This window comes from Mastigoproctus giganteus, chromosome 7 (genome assembly GCF_048544385.1).
Source record: "Mastigoproctus giganteus isolate SK-2022 chromosome 7, ASM4854438v1, whole genome shotgun sequence".
Lineage (NCBI taxonomy): Eukaryota > Metazoa > Arthropoda > Arachnida > Uropygi > Thelyphonidae > Mastigoproctus > Mastigoproctus giganteus.
The window spans coordinates 88,467,523-88,487,389 of record NC_143581.1 but is presented as its reverse complement, the minus strand read 5'-3'; the positions used below and the strand labels follow the sequence as shown (position 1 = coordinate 88,487,389).

The 19,867-nt window shown below is 34.4% G+C and overlaps 1 protein-coding gene across 1 annotated transcript in view; it reads left to right on the top strand.

The window, feature by feature from the left end:
* LOC150083053 (uncharacterized) overlaps positions 1 to 19,867 on the top strand; it is a 261,326-nt gene that overhangs the window by 120,220 nt on the left and 121,239 nt on the right. The window contains exons 8-10 of the mRNA XM_090378376.1: positions 1,139 to 1,240; positions 9,622 to 9,762; positions 15,327 to 15,423. Of these exons, the coding sequence (XP_090234502.1) occupies positions 1,139 to 1,240; positions 9,622 to 9,762; positions 15,327 to 15,423 (340 nt within the window). The remainder of the gene's footprint in view (positions 1 to 1,138; positions 1,241 to 9,621; positions 9,763 to 15,326; positions 15,424 to 19,867) is intronic.

The window sequence follows — 19,867 nt, the reverse complement described above, 5'->3', positions numbered from 1 at the left end:
CTTGGTTATAACAAGCATCAAGGGACTGACAAAATTTCCCCATTACTCACTATATCAGTGGTGAGTTAAATCTATATCCTATTTTTTTTAATTCTCAATAACTTGATGAAAAGATAGATTCAAAAAACAAAAGAAATATTAGAGAGAAAAAAATAATATAAGTATATACCTACATATTATTTGTATTCATATGCTTGTATAAATTATAATGCACTTAATATTAAATAATTTGTCTGTAATTTTAAAACCATGCACTCAATACTAAACACAATTTATTTCTCCATAATTAATATCAATACTAATTAATAATAAACACAAAACATGTTTATTCTTCCGCAATGTTGATACTGTTGAAGAGGACAAAAAACTTTTTACACACTTCAATATTTTTTGCATCACATTCTAACCCGTGAATAATTTCGAATTTTTCGTGAATTAAGAGAGACTTTCTTTTGTTAGTAGACATGTTTCCGAAAGAAGGGTTTGTTTCTAACTGATTTTACTTTAAAATGATAGTAAAGTGATCTGCATACAAACAATTATTGTTTCCAAAATTCTTAGAAGTCCCAAAATAAATTTATGGTTCAGTGAATACAAGACAATCTGTAAATAGGGTAATGCGACCATAGAAGTTTCAAGCGAGATGCCAATGCACTGGTGTAAGCCCCAATCCCTGAAAGGACAAGGTTAGGACATAAACCAGCCTCTAATACAATGCGGGTGGTCATAAAAGCTAAGTCTTCTATTCCAAGAATTGGGTTTTTTGACTACCCGAGCAATTAAGAATGTTTGCATAGTTACCAAAATTTGTACTGTTATTTGTTGTTATTGTTGTTGTTGATATGGGGGTATGATGGCGCATAAGCTACTTTGGCTATAATGCACCTATAATGTTATTTGTACTGTTAATTTTGGTAACTTATAACAACCATGTAGTACGCTTGTTATAACAGTGAGAGATTGTATGTTAATACACGTAAATTAAAATCATTATGGCTTTTTGTTCATTACAGCCGTGATCTCATTATTTTTATGCCCATTATAACCAATTTGACTGTACTTATTATTATATTTTTTTGCTTATTATTCGATTTTGTGTTTGTAAATTTTCGTACTTCTCTTCACTTGTTCCTTTCAGGCATGACCAGGCCAAACTTCTAGGATATGAAAATTTTGCAGAAATGTCAATGGAAACAAAAATGGCTGGGAATTTAGGAAATGTACACGCAATGATAGCAACGTAAGTGTATTAGTTTGGTAGGTATATCTTCCTGCTCCCAACATAAGTAGATCATTTTATTCTCTATTTTACCTGGGATTGAATCTATACTGTGTGGCTGTCGAATTTAGAAGCTGTTCACGATAGGTTAGTTTTCAGAATAATTTTGAGTTTTGTTTTACTTAATTAAAATTAACATACTAAATATTGATTAATAAATAGTTTTATCATACATGTTAATCATGTAAGCTAGCATATTTTTGTATTTTGTTAAGTATTTATTAAGTTACAACTTAATATTTGTAGAGTGTTTGTTATTGGTAATTTTGGCTGAAACAGTAAGTTGTAGTAGTTAATTTTAGTGTTTTAAATTTAGTAGATAAATAGCTTTGAGAGGGCTAATCACATAGGTGACCTTATTTTTGTATTTAACAAAGATTTACAAACATTTATATCACCTAACATTTATAGAACATTTGTTACTAATTATTTTTGCAGGAAATAGGTTTTGTAATTAACAATATTCTTCTAGAACTTTACTTAGTATAACACACACACACACACACACACACACACACACACACACACACACACACACACACACACACACACACACACACACACACACACACATATAAAAAAGAGATAAATTAAAGAAAAAATCAGAAGAGCAAAGAAACAGATAAATAACATGGACAGAAGAGGAAAATGAAGATTGATGATGTACATTTCTTTATGCAGCCACTTATGCTTGTGATATTCTTCTTTCTTGTGTTTTTTTTTTTTTTTTTTTTTTTCATTTCCCTGCATGTAGTGTGCTAGTTGTTAGTTGCTTTGCTTTACACTACTCAAACTGCCCGTTATATATTTGGTTTTGTATTTCTGGTTATCCACTCTTGGTTTATATTTCTTAACCAGAAATATAAACCAAATTTTTGTGGTGAGTGCCTACTTTAATCAACTTAGTTTAATCTAATACTTTAATCTAATATACTCATATACTTAGTATATTAGATTTCAACAAGTTTTTCAAAGCACTAAAATTAAATTAGTTTTCTCACCATATTGCAAATTAAGCACTAATTTTAATAGGCTTAAAAATTATAATTATGCTATAAAAAATCTGATTTTTTTATTTTATTTTTTTTTATTGTGTGTAAATTGCAGTGCCAACATGTTAGTTCTGTTTCTTCTTATTATGCTATTATCCCACTTCTGGTATGAGTATACCAACATGATTGTAGGTTTGATAGTAATTCTGCCAAATTTAATTCATATATATGTGTTTCTAATTAACCCCGGGGGCTCACATCTGGTGAGTATGGGCTTGGCAAACCCAGGGTCCTGAGCTGGATATCATCATTCTTCTCTTTCTTGGTGATACCTTTTTCTCACTCTCTCTCTCTCTCTCTCTCTCTCTCTCTCTCTCTCTCTCTCTCTCTCTCTCTCTCTCTCTCTCTCTCTCTCTCACACACACACACACACACACACACAGGGGGCTAACTCGGGAATTTTTTTTTTGGCTAGTGCAGCATAAGCCTCAGGCTTCCTTGTACCATATGGCTAATAATAATAATAATAATAATCACCAACAGCCAAAATTGATAATTCCATAATAATACTCTACACACTCTGATTTTAAATTACAGAAATTGGATGCCTTTGAAGTAGCCCAGCATCCAATTTCTGTAATTTAAAATCAGTGAGTGTGTAGAGTATTATTATGGAATTATCAATTTTGGCACCTAATGGCATCTCCCTTCTCTCTGAAGTATATTATCTATCAAATGTGTTTAAAATAGCCATTTATTCACACTTGGTGATCTTATGTTCTTTCATATGCAATTTCTCCTTTCAGCTCAGCTCCACATTGGGCTTCACTATCTCTTTTTAACTTAGTAATGTCATATCATATGCTTTTAATTTTGACAGTTCAAAATAAAAGTATGCACCTTTCTCTATGGTGATTTTTTATTTTTTTTATATATTTTTTTCATTCTGTCTTTCATATTATAATTTTCTAACTTCTGTAGAAAGAATTGCAATAAAAGGAAGCAGTTTCATTCACATATTATTCGTAAAATAATAAGAGGAATTTACCTCAATATAGTATGTAGAACACTTCCGTGTGATACTCTCCAGAAATTAAAACGAAAAAATCGAAAACTTACATTGGAGTAAAAAATAAATAATTAAAAACCAATTTAACACAATTCAAATCAATTTAACACAATTACAAATCAATTTAACACAATTACAAATCAATTTAACGGAATTAAAAAGAATCTAACGAAAATATTCAAAACGATTTTCCTTCCTTGACAACGCTTTTCGACCGTATGTCATGTTCACAGGAATGAAAATTACCGAATAGGGTTGAACCTGAAACTTAAATAGTGATTATTTGTCTTTGCACATGCACGTAAAGGTCCATGCATCGGAGATCAAATATGGCCGCCGAACATTAACAGAATTCTCGTGTAATTTAATTTCTACAGTTTCTGCAATTAATAGTTGCATATAATTACGTTGAACGTTAAGTATTTTGGCCTCGTTAAATAAAAAAGTATGTTTTTCATTAATGGCATGAAAGGCTAATTCTGACGCTGCTGAACGAGAAGCACGAACTGAAGCTTCATGTTGATTTACATGAATATTCAAAGAAAATCGCGTCGAACCTTGATAAGATGAGTCGCAATCACTGCAAGAAATGTTGTATACCAGATCATTAATTTGTGTTGCGAACGCAGAAAGAACCGAGTGATTGTTCAGTATAGTGTGTAATTTCCGTATTGGCCTGGCTACAATTTTAAATTCGGTATCTTTAAAGAATCTGTTAAGCTGTTTGTGCCACTGTTCAACATCATCATCATCATCAGCCATTTTCAATCCACTGCAGGATGAAGGCCTCTCCAGCAACTTTCCAGTTCCTTCTGTTTTGATCACTGGCCATCCATTTACTACCCAAAAACTCATGAATTTCATCTATCCATCTCCGCCTTTATCTTCCAGGATTTTTTCTAGATCCTCTTGGGTACCATTCTGTTATTTTCTTAGTCCATCTGTCATTATGTCTTCGAGCTATGTGTCCTACCCAAGACCATTTTAGTTCTTTAGTTTTGATAAGAATGCCCTTTACTTGAGTTTGCTGCCTAATCCATGTGTTTCTCTTCTTATCTAACAGTCTGATTCCCAATATAATTCGTTCCATTCTTCGCTGTGTAGTTCTCAGCTTCTCTTCCATTCTTTTGGTGAGTGCCCAAGTTTCACTTCCATAAGTCATGGTGGGGAGTATACATTGATTCATTATTTTACGTTTCAGACAAACTGGGATATTGCTCTTCAGTATGTGACTATATTTCCTGAATGCTATCCATCCAAAATTTATTCTTCTCTTGACTTCCAGCCATTTATCATTATTACAGCTAATAACTTGTCCCAGATAAGTATATGACTCCACCTTTTCAATTACTGCTCCTTCAATCATTATTTCCCTTTCCGTGGCATACTTGTTCATCATTACTTTTGTTTTAGCCATATTCATCTTTAGTCCAAAATCCTTACTAACTGTGCATAACTGGTTAAGATTTTCCTCTAATTCTTTGGGATAGTGGCTTATAACCACAATGTCATCTGCAAATCGTGAATGGTTTAGGTACTCTCCGTTCACATTGTCTCCTTTCTGCGACCAGTCTAATCTTCTAAAAGCTTCCTCAAGGGCAGCAGTAAACAGCTTCGGAGATATTGTGTCTCCTTGTCGAACGCCTTTCTCGATTTTAAATTTGCTACTGTCTTTGTCTAGTCTAATAAAGGAGGTAGCACTCTCATATATTTTCTTCAAAATCATAATATATGGGGTATCTATGCCTTGTCTTTCCAGTATCTGAAACATTGCCTTATGCTGTATGGAGTCAAATGCCTTTTCATAATCCACAAATGCCAGGCATAATTGTGTTTTATATTCATTTGCTTTCTCCATTAGCTGTGATATTATGTGAAGGTGATCCATAGTTGAGAATCCTGTCCTAAAGCTAGCTTGCTCTTTCTGTTGATTCTCATCAAGTATTCTTTCTAATCTGTTAGTAATGACCCTTGTGAACAACTTGTAGATGTGGGATAACAAGCTAATTGGTCTATAATTTCCAATTTCTGATTTATCTCCTTTCTTATGCAGCAAAACTATGATTGCATTATTCCACAGCTTAGGCGTCACACCTTTTCTAATGCACTTTGTGAAGAGCCTTGCCAGTTTTTGTGTTATCTCTCTTCCTCCCAATTTTAACAACTCTACAGTAACTTCATCTTCCCCCGGGGCTTTCCAATTCTTCATTTTCTTCAATGCATGTTCTACCTCATCAGGAAGAATATCGGGTATGTCATATGTGTTGCTACTTTGCAATCCATCTTCCCCACTTCTGGCATCATTTCCTTGCTCCTTGTATAATTCTCTATAGTAGTCTTCTGCTATTTGAATTATGCCTTCTCTGCTGTTTATAAGTACACCATCGCTATTCTTCAGTTTCAGTATCATTTGTCTTTCTGTATTACTGCTCATGGCTGTTGATTTAAATCCTTTGTTTTCCCTTAATGCTTGTTCTACTTTTCTTGTGTTAAATCTTCTTATGTCCTCTCTGAGTCTCTTTCTAATGGCTTTGCATAACTCAGTGTACTCAATTTTCTCCCTGTCAGTGTTTTTCTTGCTCTTCATTTGTCATCTTCGGTTCATCATGACAAGTGTTTCTTGACTAATTTTTTCTTCTTTGGATTTCTGTTTCCCTATAGGTTTCTTGGGCTTTATCACTTTCAGAAAGTTGTAATATTCCTCATCGATATATTGGTCCTGAGCAGTCTGCAGAAGCTCAAACTTGTTCTTAAGTTCCAGTACGTACTGCTTTTTCTCCTCTTCTGTTATCTCAAAGACCTTTGTATTATTTACTCGAGTCAGTTTTTTCCTTTCCTTTCCTACATCTATATCAAGTGCACATCTTACCATTCTGTAATCACTTCCAACATTTACCTTATTCAGGATGGTAACATCATTCACAATATATCTTCTGTTAGTGAGGATGAAGTCAATTTCATTAGTTGTTAATCCATTTGGACTCTTCCATGTCCACTTGCTGTTCACCCTTTTCTTGAAAAAAGTGTTCATTACTGACAGTCCTTGAGATTCTGCAAATTCCACAAGTCTTTCACCTCTTTTATTTCTTTCACCAATTCCAAAATTTCCTATAGTTCCTCTTTCTGCGCTGTTTTGCCTTTTTCCGACCTTAGCATTGAAGTTCCCCATAATAATAGTGTAGTGGGTTTTCTGCTCATCTAGAAGACTCTCAATTTCGGTGGACATTTCTTCAACCTCTTCATCATCATGGCTCGATGTTGGTGCATAAATCATTATAATCTTTATCTTGTACCTCTTAGAAATCTTGAGTATTAGTCTTGACACCCTTGGTGATGTACTGTTCAACATATGGGACAGAAATAAAGTATTTTTTGATATTACTGTTGTTGATTGGTGTAGTATTTTGTATCCTATCCTTAGCCTGTACCCTAATTCAGTTTATTGTGGCAAGGGGATAACCCCTGTTTAAGAACCTGCTAGTTAATATTTGTATTTCTGAGCCCAAAGCAGATTCCGTCATTGAATATTTATAGGCATTTAGAAATTGATTAAAGATAATCAATCTTTTGTAGGTGAACGGATGATAGCTATTATAATGTAGAAGCATACCGGTGTTTGTAGGTTTTCGATAGATGCTAAATTGGATTTTATTCGAGTCCCGAGTAAGCGTGAAATTTAGAATGTTTAATGACTTTGTATCCATATCCTCCCTTTCCAATGTAAATTTGAGTCTAGAATGAATATTATTAAACGATTGTAAAATGTCTTGGATAGTACTACTATCAGTAATAACTAGAACATCGTCTAAATACCTCCCATAGTATATGATACAGGGTCGAAAAGGTGTCAAATGTATATGCTCAATCGTTGAGAGATAGATCTCTGACATTAAGCTGCTCAGGCTCAAACCCATTGGTAATCCAAAAATTTGTTTGTACACTTTGTCTCGAAAGGTGATATAGTTGGTCTGTTGGCCTCAACTAACAGTTTAATTAAGTGAAAAATTTCCTTAATAGGTAGCTTCGTATAGTTAATCGGTATTGAGTTTTTATTTAACATATCCCAAATAATATCCAATGTGTATTCAATGTTTACATTCATATATAATGAGGTAACATCTAGTGAGAATAAATTGTCATTGTCACCAAGTCTACAGTCTTTAAGATTATTAAATGTATCGTAGTTCTTAATCCCAAATTGTATTACCTTTCTAAAGGGTTTTATAGTGCTATATACATGTGTGGCTAAGGATGAAAATGCTGAGTTCCTGTAGGAAACAATAGGTCGAATAGGAAATCCAGTCTTGTGTAATTTTACCTGACCAAAAAGTGCAGGAATATTGTATGTTCTGGCCTTCAATTCCTGTAACTGGGCCATAGTAATGTAGTCTTTTTTCGATAAGTGGTTAACGTTTTATTGTATTGATTAACCATATTGGTAAACAGCACCGGGTCTACTTCAAGATAAGTGGAGGTATCTGAAACAACTGAATCTAACTTATTAATACAATCAGGTTTATCTAGTATTACCACTGTATCTCCTTTATCTGCCCTCTGAATAATAATGTCCTTATTTCCCCGAAGTTCTCATAATGCTGAACTGTCACGTGTATTCAATTTCGGAAGTCACGTTTCTTTTATGTTATTCACTACTTGGTTAACTTTTTGAATAAATAAATCTTTTTGTTGAACATTATGAAGTCCAAATTCAATATCAATTACGCATTGTTTTTTAGGTAGTTTTCAAGGTGGTAAATTATAATTTAGTCCTTTGGATAAAAGTGAAATCTGGTCCTGCAATAGCATACCCGAGGAAAGATTTGTAACCTGTTGATGTCGGTTCATTGAATACTGGGTGAGGGGGTGTTCGTGAACTAGCTGACGTATTTTGTGATACTACGTTGTGTGTCTGTCTGGGGGGGGGGGAGTTGTCACCCAACTCGTATGTACTTGGTCGCAAGCCTGCGACAATGTGTTAGAATTCGCATGAACATGTCTTGACCTGTCCGATAATGTTTGCAGTTTATTAACATGTCTGTTTTTTATTTATGAGGCCTGTGCTTCCCGTCGCAAATCTATGGAGGTCTTCAATACAGAGCAATCGTTCGGATGTAGATAAATTTTTAATTTATCACGAAGCTTCCTAACCTGGGAAAGATATTTTTGTTTATTAGAATATCGAGATTTTAAGGCAAGCTTAACAATATTGTACGATGTGGCCAGTGTTAGTTGTTTTATGGCTGAAATTTTTTGATTTAAATTAACCCTGGCAAACTTTGGAACGATGTTGATTTGAAGGCAATATTTTAGAAAAGAAATATCGTAACTTTGGGCCGAGTATCTTAGTGTTGATTTAATGTAATTTTGCATCAAGTCATTCAAAAAAATCCAGCATAATTGTGTGTATCGATAGGTTACACCTGGAGAGACAGGAAGTGAATGAAATAGTCAATAAGAGTTTAAAAAATGAATTAGATAGTATGAATCAGAGCTGTAATACTCAATATGTTCTACGTTGATATTAATATTTGTAAAATAATAAGAGGAGTTTACCTCAATATAGTACGTAGAACACTTCCGTGTGATACTCCAGAAATTAAAACAAAAAAATTGAAAACTTACATTAGAGTAAAAAATAAATAATTAAAAACCAATTTAACACAATTCAAATCAATTTAACACAATTACAAATCAATTTAATGCAATTAAAAAGAATCTAACGAAAATATTCAAAATGATTTTCCTTCCATAAAAAGAATCTAACGAAAATATTCAAAGCGATTTTCCTTCCTAAAGGAAGGAAAATCATTTTGAATATTTTTGTTAGATTCTTTTTAATTGCATTAAATTGATTTGTAATTGCATTAAATTGATTTGAATTGTGTTAAATTGGTTTTTAATTATTTATTTTTTACTCTAATGTAAGTTTTCGGTTTTTTCGTTTTAATTTCTGGAGAGTATCACACAGAAGTGTTCTACGTACTATAGGTTCTACATACTATACTATAAGTGTTCTACATACTTGAGGTGAACTCCTCTTATTATTTTACAAATATTAATATCAACGTGGAACGTATTGAGTATTACTGCTCTGATTCATACTATCTAATTTACATATTATGAAGCTTTATTCTGTTTATTAATTACTTTTATTTAATAAAAGTAAAAGATATTGCTCTAAAAGATTATATTTGCTAATGTTAATAATAAAGTTAATGTTATCTAGGAAAGTCAATCTTCTATTTTATATTAAGGAGATTATTTGTTGTAAATGTATTTAGACTGTCAATTGCTAGTAAACAAGCAGCAAAAAAGGAATTATCCATTCTTCAGGAATTTGCAAATCAATTTGGATTTAGTTCAAATTTGGAATTATGGGATATACCATATTGGGCACAAAGACAAAGAAACTGTTTATACAGGTAAGCTCTCACTCCACTATTTATCTTTGTGACTTGTTTTGGAATCATATTTTGAAATATTTACTTTGAAGTGAAACATCTGCAGTCGAAGCTCTATATAATGACTCTTCCAGGGGAATGAGAAAATGGTCGTTATATTGGAAGGGTGTTATATGAATTGTTCATAAAACAGCATTAGGTTAATAAGAAATTGGCTGGACCAACCACATTGGTCATTATAACGTGTGAGATGCTAAAAAAGATGGTCGCTATAAAGAGCTTTGACTGTACAACTAAATTGATGGACAGTCTGGTAATAAATGTTTTCTGAGTTTTGCCTGAAATTTTATTGTGAAAAGACTGCTACAGCTGTCACACAGATGTGACCATTTTGTAACTCTACTTTTATAGTTGTCAAAACCTGCATTTTGTAGCTAACAATAATAGCTTTATTGTTATAAGTAAGGGTGCCTCCATAGCCAGGTGGGCAGGAGCAGCAGTGTGTAGCACATGCTTCTTGATTAGACCGGGGTTCGAGCTCTTGACCACCAAATACGGAGGATGCGGAAAGGTCAGGGAATGACCACCGCATATTCCGGAGCAATATGGCCTTAGTTGCTAATGCTCCTAAAAAAAAAAAACCAAATAACAAATAAATAAGTTATACATAAGATAATTTTTAAAATTGCTGAACCCATATATTTGCAAATATCTCTGCTTATACTTTCAGAAACAACATATAATTCAGTTAGCATGTGGCAACACACATTTTTTTCATGTGAAGTCACTCACACAGTAAAACATCTCTGTTGCAGGGTTAAATAATGTCCACAATAAAGCATCTCTGTTAACGTTAAAAGTCTTTAACCCTGCAAGAGAGAGATGCTTTGTTGTGGAGTGATATTTCTAACAAAGCATAGTTCCACCTAAGGGGATATGCCAACAACCAAAACACACTAAAATTTGGGGAACAGAAAACCCACATGCAATATGAAGGGCTATTGCATTTCATGAAAGTCGATGTATATTGCACCATATTGCATTGCTGAATCGTTGACCATATTTTATTTAATAATGAACACCCAGTGATATCTGGAAATGTTTGGAAGGTTCGTAGACCAACCAAACTACATGGAATGTTGGAATGGGTATTTCCAACAAGATGGTGCAATAGCATACACATATGCAGACTGCAATCTGTGTTTGAAGATTGCATACATTGGACTCCCTCTTTACAATATTAATCCCTTCCACATACACCAACTTATCATGAAAATATTAGAAAATATTGTAATGTGAACCTAACAACACATTGATTTTTGGTAATTCATTCCAATATTCCCTATATGAAATGAAATTTCCCTATATAACTAAGCTATTTATCTCTCTAAAAGGTGATTTTTATAATGGAAATGGTACATATTGCTTAAAAAAATTATTAAAACTAATATATTGATTAAAGCACAACACAAAAAATCATTTCAACTAAAGAATGAAAATCACAGGGCCAACACATTTACAAACACTGCTATTGGCTGAGAGCAAGACCATGTGTCCTGTCAGAGATGGTCGTACACCCATCATAAAGTGAAACGTAAAGTTTCACTGGTTAGAAGAATTAGCTGCTTTATAGGATCATATTTCAGAAAACTATGCTACATTTCATTGTTATCATATGTTTAGTTATAAGAATCAATTTTGAATGCCTTTGTGATGTTTTTCTGAAGCACATTTCTGGAGGTCACAACATTAAAACAATAAAAACAATTTGCAGTTTCCGGTTTATTGGATTTTTCTGTTAGTGCAGTCTACTATAAATGATAATAAATTCTATCTTATTGCATTTGCAATAATACTGATAGCTGGAATTCTGTGGTTTTTACATTATTCTGGTGAGATGTGTTTTCCTTTCCATGAAATCTAGAAGAGAATGTTGTCATATCATAATCCTGAAAGTCAGGAAAAGAATGTTGCATATTATAATTGGCTTGTTTACAATTCTTCAGTTTCATTTTCTGCCTACGCTAAAGCCCACAACAATTGTAAAGCAGTTATTAATCAGTCCAAACTCGATTTTGAACAGGCTAAGAGTAGAAAACTTGCTTCTTGCCCTAATGGTAGCCGAGCATTCTGGTCTCTTGCCAAGCTATTGTCTGCAACTTTTGCGCATCTCTGCTTCCACCTCTGTCAAAACCAGATGGTTCTGTTGTCACTTCGGCCAAGGATAAAACTGACCTGCTAGCATCCCATTTTTCTTCCAATTCGTGTATTAATGATCTTGGTAAACCACCTCCCACCATTCCTAGCACGCTCCATTCAATGCCTCCTGCGGTCTCCTAAGGATCTAGTTCTTACGCTATACCGTGAGAACTAGCTCCTTAGCTAAATGCAAAAGATGTATGCCCAGGAAGTGGTTAAAACCTTCAAACTACTTATGTATCATGATTAAAACCCTACTATTCTTCTGCACAGCACATTACAATCATGATATTCGCCCAAAACCAATACAATAGCAGTACAAGCAGTGAGTCATAACTTGCAAAAATCACTAGTTAAATTTAAAAATAAGCTAATGAATGCTACTTAGCCTATTTAATATCTTTGTAAAACACAATTCATTAATTAATCAAGAATACTGTAAAAATATCAAAAATACTTCTGTTTGCAAGAGTTAGAAGGTTCACCTCTGCACCCACTGCACCACCCCATTAATAAATATAGAAAGCAAAATGGGATAATCATTGAACCCTGGGGAACTGCACTAATAACATTTGTCCACAAAGAGCAATACCCATTGATAACCACTATCTGTCGTGTTCCACTTAACCATCCCTTTATCTATAGCAGTAACTTGCCCTTAATTCCACATTGCTCCAGTTTGTACAGCAGTCTTTTATGTGCAACAGCATCAAAAGCCTTCCTGAAATCCAAGTATATGATATCAAAATTATTCTTTGCATCCAGTTCCTTGGTCACTGCATCATAGTAACCTATCAGATTGGTTAGACAAGACCATCCCTTGATAAATCCATGCTATGACTCCAGTATAATTGCATTCTGTCTGGATAGTCCTACTTTACTTCTTTAACCAGTGACTCTTATTTTTCTTCAAACAGATGTTAAGCTAACAGGTCTGTAATTACTTGTGTCACCTTTGATCCCCCCTTTTATGAATTAGAAATACATTCACACATATCTAGTCCATAAGAACATCTTTGAATCCAAGAATGTTCTCATAGTTATTGCTAAGAGTTTGTTTACCTCCTTTGCTGCCTCCCTTAATATGATTGAATGGATCCCATCCACCCCAGGTGCCATTTTTATGTTTTCAGCCTCAACAATTTCTTTTCCACTTTCCTCTCAGTTATCACAACGTCATTAGCTCCCTGTTAGAGTTTAATGAACTCCTGGCATCTCCTCCCCTAAAGAATTCCTCATGTGTAAATGTAGATTCAAAATACCTATTCAATTTGTCAGCAACCTGATCAGGGTCATCAACAGTTAACCTGTTGACATCAAGTGGCCCAATGTGATTCAACCCTTTCCTTCTACTGTTACTATAAGCATAGAAGTCTTTTATGATTTTCTTTTCATTCTTTGCTAGAGACTTCTCATAATCTGCCTTAGCTTGCCTGACTTCCTTTGTGATTTGATTACAGACTAATTTATATATACCATAGGCTTTTGTATCACCTGATAATTTACATGCATCCAACCTATTTTTCTTCTCTGCTACGGGTCTGAATAGTTCATCTGACATCCATTTAGGTCTAAGCCTTGAACAGTATTTCTTTGTTAGTATGAAAAGCCTAGTAGCTCCTATGATTACTTCTCTGAATGCTTCCATTTAGAATTTACTTTAGAAACATCATCAGTTGGTCTCACTGCATAGGATTTTAAAACTGTGTGAGACTGTTGTAATCACCCTTATGAAAGCAAAAGCCTTTTCCTTTACCCTTGACACTAGTTATGTCTTTAACTAAATTCCATATCAGTACACAGTGATTGCTGCCACCCAGTGGGTCTTTTACCTGCAGATTCTTATTCTTACATGGCTAAAATTTCTAATTAATTCTTGTACTTAGGGGCTAATTAACTCCCAAACTTATCTGTAATAGTATAGATGTCTTTGCAATTTCTACAATAAAACCCACCTTCTTCCTGGCTGGAAATCCTACAGGATATCCACAGGAGATATCCTACCAAAAGACTTCAGTCCTGATTCTATTTTCTCCCCTTTAACTTAATCCTTTAAGCAAAATTCCCTTTCAAACCACTTTCCAGACAAATTTTTGCTTTTGGATCAATATGCAGTAGTATCTCAGCACATTCAGTTGAAAAGTATCTCTTCAATTCATTTCCAAATTTATGAAACCACATGGCAGAAAAGAAAAAACTTCACTGCTTCTTCCTTGATATCCATACTGTTTTTGATTCAGTTGTTGTTGGTCCTCTGATGTAATCTGCTCCATCTTAGTATCCCTGCTGTTATTCAACACTTACTTTATGATTGCACTCTCGTCTTCTCTATCAAATATTTAATGTGCCTTTGAAACATAAGCTTAAGCCTGGTCCAAGGGAAAACCCTCTCAGCTTTGTTGCTCCTGACCATACTCTTTCTTTGAAGTCATTCCAACTTCACTTCTTATGCTAATGACATTTTTTTTACCAGCACCTTTCAGTAATGTCAGCCTTCTCAATCTATCATGTCTGACTTAACTGATTGATGATTTCTTTTGTTATATTTAATGCTTTGGTTTATTTATCAGTTCCTCATTTAGGCATTTGCATCAGTTCAAGTTTACTTCCTTTCTTGGTTCATTGTATAAAGCTTTGATCTAACATCCAAACAGTTTTTTTTGTTTAAAAAGTGGTTCTTTTTCTCATTCATAATCGAAACATCATATGGAAATACTTTTCCATCTATGTTCTGCCTCACGTCCTTTATGCCTCACTAATCTTTCATCTTGAAATCTGTCCTTCAGTCTGTCATGCTAAATCTGCTCTTCAGTTAAATATTTTGTAATCAGGTGGTTAAATGCTAAGTTTAAACTTCCTATTTTATCTCTGCATTAACTTCACAAACAAATTGAACTCATGCCTCTTACTGTTTGCTAGTAGTACCAACAGCCAAAATATCCTTTCCTCAATACCTTGGGACCTTCTTCAGGGGCAAATTCAACCCTAGACTAGCATTGCTGCTCTGACTCGCTAGTCTAAACTTTTCAGCATAAACAGATTTGATTTCTTGTTTGAGCATCTCTCTCATTTTGATCTTGACTCTGTCTGGCTTTATGAGTATACAGAAAAAGAATTAGACTCATATTAAAATTACAAAGTCTGCTAACTTTAGCAGACTGGTTGTGCATAGTTTTATCAAGCTGTTTTACATTTTTATTCTATTTTATTCTTTTATTAAAATCGCAGCACATATTTTATATGTTATTATTAGGTTTTTAGTTGATGAAAACCACCCTTTAATTTCTCTGTGCTGAGTTATTGCTCATACTTTGTTTGGTTGTCAGTAATTAATTTATATATATTTGCCTTATTAATGAGTTATTTTCTTTATTTTTATTTTTTAGTGTAGATGAATATGTATGTAGGCAGTATTTTCCTCTTCCAACAGTGTTAGAAGGACTTTTTAATTTGTGCAATAAACTCTTTGGCATATCATTCAAGGTAAGAGCTCAGTATTTTACTTTTTTTTTTTTTTTTTTTTACTTCCACCCTCGAAAGACTTTTTTTTACACCATGTAACAAATTTTCAAAAAGGTTCTTTCTTTTTGTTTATGAAAGTTATGCTGATTCCAAATATGACCATAGTTTTTGCATAGCATCAGTGTTTTGCTAGAAATTAAAGAAAATGAAATATGTGATATTACTATATTGATTTATTAATGATATTTAGCATCTGTTACACAGCAGATTGTTGTTTACAAGTAAACAACAATCTAAAAAAAATCACAAATTAAAAAGTGGAAATGCTACTCAGGTAAATAAATGAAAAAAAAAAAAAAAATCCTTAAAAATGTACATTTGAACAATTTTATCTTTTGTGGTTATTGTGATCATCCTGAACGAAGAACCAGATATAGTCAGCCATTACCGTTTCATTACACCTTGTTGGTACCCCCTTCCTACTAATGTATGGCTGGTGTAATCTGTCACTGTGCTTTTTTGAATAACGTTGCCCAGATTTGGTCTGAAAAAAATCCAAGTGAGAGTGCAAGTAATGTAACTTGACTTCCATTCTGCATCTCATATTTCTGTAATTTTTGGTAAACTTCTTAACTAGTTCTTTGTAATTTTCACTCTGTTACAAAGAAAGCATTCACTACAAGTGAATGGCTTTCTTGCCTGGCAACACTGTCAGCAATGTTGCCAAGCATTTCACTCAGCATCAGTTATTTTGTCTTCCATTCTTGTGAGGCCAACACATGCTTAACTTCTGGCCTAATAAATACACCACTTTTCACTTTTGCATCACAAATCAATTTTCAAAAAAACAGATTGCATATGCTTGAAGGTGTCACCTTGAAGTTCCACCTTAACAAATTGTTTGACCAGTCCTAGCTTTATGTGGAGTGTGGAAGCAATTCTTGGAACAGGGGGATTGTTTACATTACTTTGTGTTTGCCATGCTGTAACTTAATACTTGCAGACCATTCTGTTCTTCTGCTGACTACTGCACTTCTTCAATTGCTAATATTGGTGCTGATCACAAAAGTGGAGTCTTCATAGACAGTTATTAGCAATTTTTTCATAAACACTAATCAAATGAAAACAATAGCACAGAGATTTTGCAATAGTGTAAAAATGTTCATAGGTGAAAATTTAAAAACACAGGTATCTTGTGCTTGGAACCAGGCTGCTGTTCTTCATCAATTTAAGCTGATACTACAGGATGTCAAAAAAGTCAAAAACATTTAGTATATAGCTATTATGTTTTAAAGCTGATATTGTTAATGATCTGCAGAAAATTAAGAATGTCATAAAATAAAAGTGTGAAATATATAAATGAAAATAGACCAGAAAATAGTCTGTGATGTAAATCGAGAACTCTATTACCAAATTTAACACTGGAGCTTAATAGGAAAATTAGGAAAGTGCTTATATACAAGGGAAGATTTATATTGAACTTATGAGATTAAAGATATTAGCATTAGTAGAGGCATATGATACAAGAAAGCAAGCTTACACAGCATTACCCAAAAAAAAAAAAAAAAACCCATTCCATCCCATCCATTTGTTCCAAAAGGTTGTCCAATTCTTCCTTGAATTTATTTAAACTATTAACTTCCACAATGACAGATGAAAGTTTATTTCAGCAATCAATCAATCAATCAATCGCCTGCTGGCTAAAGGCAAATTTCTGCACATCTGTTCTACAACTGTCTTTCCTCAGTTTGAATTTATGTCCCCTCTGGCCTCCATAGCCAAGTGGTTGGGAGCGGGAGTGCAGTAGCACATGCTGTTTGAGTAGACCGGGGTTCAAACCCCTGACTGCTGAATACGGTCGATCTGCCAACCCGCACTGGACTAACGTGGCAGATTATGATCCATTTCCCTTAGCATGAATTGTTGAGGAGGCTTCCATCCTGCAGTGGATTGATAATGGCTGCAGTTTACAGGTGCATAATCTGAGCAAGAGGAAGAATTCCATCATTATTCAGCTTGCTCAAACCATTCAAGGCCTTATACACCTCAATCAGATCACCTCACAGTTGCCTATATTCCAGATGCTGCAATTTGAAGGACTGAAACCTTTCTTCGTAAGAATAACCCTTTGTTCCCCTCACCAATCTCATTGCCCTTCTCTGTACTCATTCCAGCAGCTGCTACATCCTTCCTAAAATGAGGCCTTCAGACCTGTATGCAGTACTCAAGGCCACTGCCTTTTACAAGGAGATAATCACCACCTTATCCCTGCTAGCAAAATTCCTGTATATCATTGACAAGACCCAATGACCTGCTCTGGCAGCCTGTCTGCCTGTCTGCACTGCTTAAAAACTTCATATCTCTCTTTCATTCTTCACTGTGTAGCTTTTCTAAATCCTGTTGAAGTAGCATACTGTCATTAACAACCCATCTGCTAATCTACCCATCTATCCTTCATATCGTCTGCAAACTTTGACATTAAGCCTGATATACCTTCATCAATATCATTAATAAATATAGAAAACAACAATGGGCCCAACACTGAACCCTGGGGGATTCCACTGATAACATTATTCCATGAAGAGTAGTGTCCATTGATTACCACTCTGTCTTCTCCCACTCAACCATCCTTTTATCCCTAACAGCAACTTGCCCCTAATGCCATACTGCTTCAATTTGTACAGTAGTGCAACAGTACCAAAAGCTTTCCTGAAATCCAAGTATATGATATCAAAATTATTTTTTGCATCTAGTTCCTTTGTGACCGCATCATAGTCTCCAGTCAAATTGGTTAGACAAGACCTCCTTAAGAAATTCATGCTTTGTCTGAACTATAATTGCAGTCTTCTCTAGATGATCCTGCAATACTTCTTTAACCAGTGGCTCCATTATTTTTTCCAGAATAGAAGTTAAACCTATCTGTAATTACTTTTGTCACCCTTAGATCCCTCTTTGTGAATTGGGGATACATTTGTACATCTCCAGTCTGTGGGGTACTCCCCTGAGTTCAAGGATGCTCTTATAATTATGGCTACGGGTTTGCTTACTTCCTTTGCTATCTCCTTTAATTTAACTGGGTAGCTGCAGTGGTGAGCTGTAGTGAGCTCGCGAGAGCCCATTGTTGAGATGATCATTTATTTTAAATGAAATCCTGAATGCAGTTATTGAGTATCCAGAGCTGAAACTATGGTGGGGTGAGCGGGCCCCTATTCTTAGCATTTTAATGATGCAATCGATTGGTTATGTATTTTAAAATTGCTTCACTTTTGATTTAATTACAGTTGGACCTTTGTTTAATGAACTTCTTCATAGAGAATTTTTTTGAATTCCCTTTGGTAATTACATTTAAAATAGTTTCCGTTGAACGAATAAATTTCCATGTAACGAACAGATTAGGAGAGAACTTTGTATGCATTGTTCTCACCTCTGGCCTTTAGGTAATTAGAAAGTGTGAATTAAGGGTGAAAGGAATTACTGTTTCACAATGTTAGTGGTGTCCGTAAAACCTATGCAATCACATACCAAGAAGTTGCGCTAGTCAGTATGCTTTCCATAGCTAGTCAGAGGATTAAGAATATTTCCAACACTGATTATAGCCTCTGGTCAAGCTATGTTGTGGTTCCCCTTTACTCCAAAAAACAGGCATATGTTTTTCAGAGAAGTGAGTGATCCATGCCTTCTAGTAAATTTCTCCTGTCTATGTTTACATGGTCACAGTAGCTGAATATCTGTGTGATTCTGACATTTTGTACTGTATTCAAAGAACTAGTGAGAGTAGCAACGTAGAGGGGGGGCCTGTTTGAGGCAACTAAGATATTATATAAACTTTATGAAGATGAAATGTTGGCAGATTTTGAAAATTTGTCATGTCTTTCACTGTGCAGAAAATGTTCTAAAATATAAAAAAAAAAAAAAAAATTATCACCAATCTACAAAAAAACCAGTGCGATTTAAGGATGGTTGCTAAATAACTTGATGCGGAAACTATAAAGATCAGTTGTGTGTTTGGGCCACGATGAGCAGCTTGTATCTTGTGGACAGCAATTGTAGGTTGGTGCCGACCGGGCTAGCTGGGTGGGTAAAATGCCTGCCTGGCAACCTAAAGGTCGCGGGTTCGAATCCCGCCTCGGGCTTGGATCAAAGTACTGGAAAAACCTTGAGAGGTGCATTATAGCCACAGAAGCTGATACGCCAACAACTACCAAAAAAAAAAAAAAAATTGTAGGTTGGAGGAATTATCCCGCTTTGTGCAAACATTTTGAATCAGAAGTTAAATATTCCGGATTATTAAATCGACTTTTAAATTTGAAATTTCTTAACCATTTAGCACTAATGATCAACATCCTGCAGGAGCTCTCTTACTTTTCAGAAGCTTTACAGAATGACAATGGTAAAAGCATATAAATTAATTATTCGAACTATCAATGCTATTGCTAATTTGAAAAATTTTGAAGGAAATTATGGA